We start from the raw sequence: 8,450 nt of genomic DNA, 5'->3' as shown, positions 1-8,450 counted from the left end.
GGTCAGTAAGCCTGCGGAGGTCTGTGCCTGTAGAGGTCAGTGAGCCTGCAGAGGTCTGTGCCTGTAGAGGTCAGTGAGCCTGCAGAGGTCTGTGCGTCCCTGTATATGGCTCACCACTCGCCAGACCATCACTGACCCACCACCAAACTGGTCATGCTGAATAATAATAAAATAATAATAATACGTTTTATTTATATAGCGCTGAATGACGTTGCAGGCAGCATAACGTTCTCCCCGACCATTTATAACCGTTGGATTTCGGTTTTGTTTTTTGTGACAGGAAAAAAGTGATTATGACAAGACAGGCCCATGAGAAATGTTATTATAATGAATGTTTTCTGACTTTAAACCACATTTAAGCTTTTTCACATTAAGCCTCATAATATCCCCATCATTGACCAGGTGTGCGGCCCTAAGCGTTATACAATACCCCCCCCCCCCAATACTGCTCTGGGCCATATATACCTGCATATACATTATACAATACCCCCCCCAATACTGCTCTGGGCCATATATACCTGCATATACATTAATCAATACCCCCCCCCCCCCCCCAATGCTGCTCTGGGCCATATATACCTGCTTATACAATACTGCTCTGTGCCATATGTACCTGCATATACAATGCTGCTCTGTGCCATATATACCTGCATATACAATGCTGCTCTGGGCCATGTGCAATACTGCTCTGAGCCTGCATGCAAAACAGATGTGAAGATTTCACTTGTTGCCTTTTATGTGCATCTGCCATAAAAGACGGGTATTTGGTTTCCATACCTTTGGCACGACCTTGAAGTCAAGTACCCTGTAGTCTGGGAGATATATATGCACATGATCTGGCCAGCCTTTAGTTTGACCTTTATGCAGGATATAGGTAGCCTGAACCTGGCTTGTGGATTGTCTGAAGTCCTGTTGTGTGCGTGTTGTGTGTGTGTGTGATATGACCAATATTGTATAAACACTAATGGACAGGCCATATACATTTGATGCCCTGAGATGGGCGTGTGATGAAAGCCCACAGCGTTTCCTCATGTTGTTTGTGTGCTGCCCATGGTTGCCATGGTGAAGGGGGGTGTTTACACGAGCTCAGAGTCTCCTCTGCCTGTGCTGCATATTTCTCAAGCGTCACGTTTGTGCAGGAGGATGTACAAGTTAACAGGCTCCAGCCAACAGGGCAGGTTTAGAGCAGTCATGATGTGGGCTTTGTGCGCAGATCTACCCCAAGCACCGAGTACCTGTTCTGACTCTACACCCGAGTTTTAGTTCAGTTCTTTACCTGTGCAGACTCTACACCCGAGTTTTAGTTCAGTTCTTTACCTGTGCAGACTCTACACCTGAGTTTTAGTTCAGTTCTTTACCTGAGAGTTTTGTTTGTAGCCCTGAGTACCTGTTCAGACTACACCTGATTGTTTTGGGCAAACCACTGGACGCTTGACCCCCGACCCCCCTATCCCCAGGGCCCAAGACCCAGCTCAGCAGTATCTACCCCAACTCTGCAATATCTACCCCAGCTCTGCAGTATCTACCCCAGCTCTGCAGTATCTACCCCAGCTCTGCAGTATCTACCCCAGCTCAGTCGTATGGAACAGAGATGGGGAGGTCCAGACAGACAGACACTTTCAGAGGTCAGAGTTCAGAGGGCTTTTATTATGGGATAGATATGGTACACGTGGCAGAACACAGATGAGTGCAAAGCAGAAATCAACAGGAAATCAACTGCTACCATGTGAAAAGAAAAGAGTAGAGAGAGAGAGAGTGGAGAACTTCTACAATGTTAAATACTTCTACAATGTTAAAAGAAGAGTGGAGACATTTTACAATGTTAAAAGAAAAGAAAAGACAGAGAGAGAGAGAGAGAGAGAGAGAGAGAGAGAGAGAGAGAGAGAGGTTCATATGCAGCTCTCCTGCGGATGCGTTTAATGCCGCACTGCAGAACAGACCAGGCTTGGGGGAGTGGGCTCGCACACCTGTCCACACACTGGTCCACAGGGGTCATCCCAGTGGAAGACACACACACACACACACACACACACACACACACACACACACACACACACACACACACACACACACACACACACACACACACACACACACACACACACACGCCGTGCTTCTCGTCTCTGGTCCGAGAGTAAAGGGCACACGAGACCCGCTGCCCTGAGTTATCAAGTCGTCGCTTTCAAATGAATATTGACCTCTGGTCGCTGATCCTGGTCCTAAATAAGAGTCAGGGTGGACGGTCCAACTGCCCCAAGCCAATCAGATTCTGAGGGCATAGAGAGTTGCCTAAATATCTCAAGGTCAAAGGTTAGGCGTCATAGAGCTCTAGTTGAAGCAGAAAGCCCAGACTGACACATCAGTGGTTAATGACACACACACACACACGTTCAATTTGATAAGTACTAGATTATGTGGAGGACATTTTGCACCATCAGAAATGAACATCCCCCATGAGCACAGCGCCCAGCAGGACACCAAGGGGCTGGGGGTGGACATATAGAACAACAGACATGGCCTAGACACACACACACACACACACACACACACACACACACACACGGTGACAGAATGGAGGGACTGCGTTCCATTCTGGAAAGACACATTACATGTGCGCTCTTTTATCAGTCACTCAAAACAAGACAACTAACAGGCACATATGAGGGAGCGCGCTGTGTGTGTGTGTGTGTGTGTGTGTGTGTGTACAATGCATATAGTCCGATTTCACGACTATCTACCTGCTACAACAGCCTTGATGCATTGCAACTGGAATAGCTTACTCCTGTGAACTACTACTGCCAGAGATACTGCACTCTCTGGACTTATCAAAATGAGCGTTTGGGCTTAGATTCCATAAAAACACTAAAATTAATCTTCAAAAGAAACATAAAAACCCTCCTGTGTTCTAAAACCCTCCTGTGTTCTAAAACCCTCCTGCGTTCTAACTCTCCAGTGGTTCCAGAGTGTCAACTCTTTCTGTAACTCAGTGTCCTCTGGGTTTGAGTTCCTCTTAACCCCAATAATATAATAATATAATAATATAATTAACCCCAATGATATAATAATATAATAAAACTAAAAGAGGGCTCAGGTCCTCTGTGACTGCCATGTTCTGGGGCGCAAACATCATGCCTGCTAATGACGAGCCAGACACTTAGGGGCCTTAAGCAAAACTCCCACCTCACCAACTAAACAACAAACTAAGACAGGAAGAAACAAAAACAGAATAATAATAATAATAATAATAATAATAATGATGATAATGGACACAGAACACGTGGCAGAGAGAACAGGGGAGGCAGAATTCCCATGATGCAACAGGTTGGCATGTTCAAATCTCAGATGGGCAGTCCCACAGTCTTGACCCCATGGCAGACTGGGCCTGGAGAGGTGGCAGGGGGTGGGGCTAGTGGCAGGAGGAAGGAGGAAGCGGGTATACTAACACCCCCCCGCCCCCACACACACACACACAGCAGCGGGGCGAGGGGGGGCAAGATGGCGGATTGGTGGTGGTGCGTCGGTGCAACTCAGCGGCTCCTCTAGAAGAGAGAAGAGGAATTCAAAATCCAAACAAGTCAGAAGCTCATCTGATGCGTTCACATCTGCAGGACAAAGAGAGACACAAACAACGCGTCAGTACAATACCACTTTCCTCTCACAACTCATACCATCACAAACAACACAAACCATCACAACGGAACAGAAAATGGACATTTCCACTTTTTACAGGGAGAACAGGCCAGAGAGATCTGCGTGAGTGAGTGAGTGAGTGAGTGAGTGAGTGTGTGAGTGTGTGAGTGAGTGAGTGTGTGTGTGTGAGTGAGTGTGTGTGTGCCTGAGTGCGTGAGTGTGTGTGCGTGAGTGTGTGTGTGTGTGTGTGTGAGTGTGTGTGTGAGTGTATGAGTGAGTGAGTGAGTGAGTGAGTGAGTGAGTGAGTGAGTGAGTGAGTGAGTGAGTGAGTGAGTGAGTGAGTGAGTGAGTGAGTGCGTGAGTGAGTGAGTGTGTGTGTGCGTGAGTGTGTGTGTGTGTGAGTGAGTGAGTGAGTGAGTGAGTGTGTGTGCGTGTGTGTGTGTGTGCGTGAGTGCGTGAGTGTGTGTGCGTGTGTGTGTGTGTGAGTGTGTGTGTGTGTGTATGAGTGTGTGTGTGTGTGTGTGTGTGTGTGTGTATGAGTGTGTGTGTGTGTGTGTGTGTGTGTGTGTGTGTGTGAGTGTGTGTGTGTGTGTGTGTGTGTGTGTGTGTGTGTGTGTGAGTGTGTGTGTGTGTGTGTGTGTGAGTGTGTGTGTGTGTGTGTGTGGTCACTCACCTGTATAGGTGCTGTGTGAAGCCATTTCTCTTTGTCTCCGCTAAGCTTCATACAGGAGAACAGGTCACATACTGTCGGCAGGACCAGGCGTTCCTGGACACACGGAAACAAAAACACAAACCCATTAACTCATCACACACACACACACACACACACACACGGAAATGAAAACCCATTAAATCACCACAGGTGCAACATTAACTCCCCACACACACACACACACATTAACCTTTGGATCAGGAGAGGAAGTGTGTGTGTGTGTGTGTAATCGACTGATACGGCAGTATCTCCCATGAACCCTCGCTGGCTCAGCGCTATAGGAGCATAGAGGAGCTCTGGAACGATGCTCTTAACCACACACACACATGCGTTTTAGCCTTTTGTCCACACGTAAACTATTATTAAAAAATATTATATATGCCAAAGGAGGAATAAGTGTTTTAAAAGAATCCTGTGCATAGCAGTGTTAGCATAGCAGTGTTAGCATAGCAGTAGAGTGCTGGACACTGACCTGAGCCTGAGCCCTCTTGCGTAAGAGCCACTTGTCCTCCTCCGTGTCCGTGTCCGTGCTGCTGGGTTTGTCCTGGGCCTGTGGAGCGGGCGTCGGGGCGGGCGTCGGGGTCAGCACCCAGGACTCGGGCTTCAGCGGCGTGTGGAAGGGGCTCTCTGTGTCGGGCGCTTTGAAGAGCGAGCTGCGCTCCTCGCGACTGCCCTTCTCCTCCTGACTGGACGCGGACGAGGGGGCAGGGGAGGGGTCGCGTGGACACACCCAGGCTGAGAGGGAGGTCGGGGTGGACGCGGCGGTGGACGCTGTGGTCTTGGCGCTTCTGCTTGGGTGCAGCCAGGCCTCCAGGATGGCGTGGACCTTGCGCTGCTGCTGGTGGTGCGGGTAGAGGGCAGCGCGCGTGGGCTCGGCGGTGGGCACTCCGTTCTTGTCTCGGCCCTCCTGCTTCAGCAGCCAGCTGGCCAGCGCCCCGCGGCCGCAGTTGTCCTCGCACACGCACTGGGCGAAGGTGGCACAGGGCTCGTTGGCACGGCACGCCTGCTCCACTTGCCCACTGGATGCCCGCTGCAGCCAGAGCTCCACAGCGCCCGCGGGGGGGGAGGTGGGCATGACGGAGGGGGCAGAGGGGGTGGTGGCGGGGGTGGCGTTGCCGGACGACGGCGGGGTCTTCAGGCACTTGAGGTTGCCCAGGTTCTCGATCTCGAAGGTGGGCGTGGCCACAGAGCCGCCGCAGCACGAGCCGCAGCTGGAGGCGGAGCCTGGGAGCCACTCGCTGGACGAGAAGCCCTCCTGGAAGGGCTTGAACACGGCCTTCCAGCGGTCAGCGTCGCTCACGCCGGCGCCCGCAGCCTCAGGGGCGGCCATGACCAGCCAGTCGGCCAGCTCCTCAGAGCCCTCCCCCGGCGCCGCCGCCATCTCGGCCTCGGACTCGTCCTCGGTCAGCAGGAAGTCGGACTCGTCGATCTTCTCGATGGAGAAGGTGGAGTTGGAGGCGGAGCTTGAGCAGCTGCTGTTAGCGCGCTCTCTCATTGGTGACTTCTCGCGCAGAAGCCACGCCTCCAGGTCCTTCAGCTGCCCCCAGGCCCTCTGGAAGTCGAAGGTGGTCAGCGGAAACGCGGGCAGCTACGGAGACAAGTCGGGGACAAAAAGGCCGTCAGAACAAACAACTACACTCAACGCAGTTCCACCTCTGAAAACTGGAAACTGGTGTCCAAACACGTATTCAGACTGAACAGGACTGGAGTCCTCCCAGCATTGTGCTGCAGCAGAGGGGTCATATTGAGCCGAGTGTGTGTGTGCGTGTGCGTGTGCGTGTGCGTGTGTGTGTGTCCTGTCCTGTGACATGAGAATGACATGAGAGGTGTGTGTGTGTGTGTGTGTGTGCGTGTGTAAGTGTAACTTCCTCATTCCCTGAGCCGCCTGCCCCAGCTGTGTGTGTGTGTGTGTGTGTGTGTGAGAAACTTCCTCATTCCCTGAGCCACCCGCCCCAGCTGGCATTTCCTGCTCTGGATTACCCAAACCTGTTCAGTGTGTGGGACCTGTTCCTACTGCGGAACGGAAGTGCGTGAGTGCGTGTGCGTGTGTGTGAGTGTGTGTGTGTGCGTGCGAGTGCGCGTGTGTGTGAATGCGCGTGTGTGTGTGAGTGTGTGTGTGTGCGGCTCTTGGGTCTCTCTACAGGGGAACCCTACAGGGCTTCACACAGCTAGGGAGGGCCCAATCCAATCTCACCTGGGGCTGCTCCTTGGGGGCAATCAGCCAATCCTGGGTGTTTTTGCTGAAATGGTGTCCAATAGGAGCACTTGTTACTGGCCTGTTTCCCAGGAGCCAGTCAGCCAGAGGGGTGCTGCACTCCGACTCCATCTTCTGTGGGGAAAACCAGTCAGCTTACAGACAAGCACAGACTGCCATGGCACCAGATAGATACTTTATTGATCCCCAAGGGGAAATTCAAGAACCAGGAGCAAGCACGTGTGTGTGTGTTAAGCTCACTGCTCACCTGCTTCTTGGCAGCAACGGGGCAGTTCTGCTGTAGCCAGGGTCTCTCAATAGAGCTGGACCGGGGAGAGGAGGAGATGGCCGAGACCTCCTGAGAGAGAGAGAGAGAGAGAGAGAGAGAGAGAGAGAGAGAGAGAGAGAGAGAGAGAGAGAGAGAGAGAGAGAGAGAGAGAGAGAGAGAGAGAGAGAGAGAGAGAGAGAGAGAGAGAGAGAGAGAGACTGATTAGCCTACTGGTCTACGAGCTAGCAGGATTTGACTCTTTGTGTGACCTGTGTGTGTGTCACCTGTATGTGTGTGTGTGTTTCTCACCTGTGTGTGTGTGTCACCTGTGGGTGTGTGTGTGTTTATGTGTGTGTCTGTGTGTCTCACCTGTGTGTATGTGTGTGTGTGTGTATTTATGTGTGTGTGAGTGTGTGTGTGTGTGTCTCACCTGTGTGTGTGTGTGTGTTTATATGTGTGTCTCACTTGTGTGTGTGTTTATGTGTGTGTGTGTATATGTGTGTCTCACCTGTGTGTGTATGTGTGTGTGTCTCACCTGTGTGCATGTTTCTCACCTGTGTGTGTGTATGTGTGTGTCTCACCTGTGTGTGTGTGTGTCTCACCTGTGTGTTGATGGTGTGTGTGTGTGTGTGTGTCTCACCTGTGTGTTGATGGTGTGTGTGTGTGTGTGTCACCTGTGTGTTGATGGTGTGTGTGTGTGTGTGTGTCTCACCTGTGTGTTGATGGTGTGTGTGTGTGTGTGTGTGTGTGTGTGTCACCTGTGTGTTGATGGTGTGTGTGTATGTGTGTGTGTCACCTGTGTGTTGATGGTGTGTGTGTGTGTGTCTCACCTGTGTGTTGATGGTGTGTGTGTGTGTGTGTCTCACCTGTGTGTTGATGGTGTGTGTGTGTGTGTGTCACCTGTGTGTTGATGGTGTGTGTGTGTGTGTGTGTGTCTCACCTGTGTGTTGATGGTGTGTGTGTGTGTGTGTCTCACTTGTGTGTTGATGGTGTGTGTGTGTGTGTCTCACCTGTGTGTTGATGGTGTGTGTGTGTTTGTGTGTGTGTCACCTGTGTGTTGATGGTGTGTGTGTGTGTGTGTGTGTGTCACCTGTATGTGTGTGTGTGTTTCTCACCTGTGTGTGTGTGTCACCTGTGGGTGTGTGTGTGTTTATGTGTGTGTCTGTGTGTCTCACCTGTGTGTATGTGTGTGTGTGTGTATTTATGTGTGTGTGAGTGTGTGTGTCTCACCTGTGTGTGTGTGTGTGTGTGTGTGTGTGTCTCACCTGTGTGTGTGTGTGTCTCACCTGTGTGTGTGTGTGTTTATATGTGTGTCTCACTTGTGTGTGTGTTTATGTGTGTGTGTGTATATGTGTGTCTCACCTGTGTGTGTATGTGTGTGTGTGTGTGTCTCACCTGTGTGCATGTTTCTCACCTGTGTGTGTGTATGTGTGTGTCTCACCTGTGTGTGTGTGTGTCTCACCTGTGTGTTGATGGTGTGTGTGTGTGTCTCACCTGTGTGTTGATGGTGTGTGTGTGTGCCAGGGATGGAAATTAAATATTTTTTCTACCTGCCACTGTGGCTGGTGGATTCCAAAATCTACCAGCCACTCAACTTTTTTACCAGCCACTAGAGAAACGGCATGAAAATGTGATATCATGATTAT

At 51.0% G+C, this 8,450-nt stretch overlaps 1 protein-coding gene across 2 annotated transcripts in view; it reads right to left on the bottom strand.

Annotated features, from left to right (window-relative positions):
* Positions 1–1,626: 1,626 nt before the first annotated feature.
* Positions 1,627–8,450, bottom strand: part of ncoa4 (nuclear receptor coactivator 4) — a 21,244-nt gene continuing 14,420 nt past the window's right edge. For both annotated transcript variants that reach the window (XM_076286370.1, XM_076286369.1), the window contains exons 6-10: positions 6,805–6,894; positions 6,537–6,671; positions 4,815–5,930; positions 4,304–4,396; positions 1,627–3,602 (exon numbers count right to left, since the gene is read on the bottom strand). In XM_076286370.1, coding sequence (XP_076142485.1) covers positions 3,597–3,602; positions 4,304–4,396; positions 4,815–5,930; positions 6,537–6,671; positions 6,805–6,894 — 1,440 coding nt within the window. In that variant the 3' untranslated portion in view covers positions 1,627–3,596. The remainder of the gene's footprint in view (positions 3,603–4,303; positions 4,397–4,814; positions 5,931–6,536; positions 6,672–6,804; positions 6,895–8,450) is intronic.

The sequence above is a fragment of the Alosa pseudoharengus genome, unplaced genomic scaffold (genome assembly GCF_046254945.1).
Source record: "Alosa pseudoharengus isolate Yale_2024_CS ecotype anadromous, Long Island Sound unplaced genomic scaffold, YU_APseudo_1.1 YU_APseudo_1.1_scf_15, whole genome shotgun sequence".
NCBI classification, from domain to species: domain Eukaryota; kingdom Metazoa; phylum Chordata; class Actinopteri; order Clupeiformes; family Clupeidae; genus Alosa; species Alosa pseudoharengus.
This window is presented reverse-complemented; position numbering and strand designations above follow the sequence as displayed.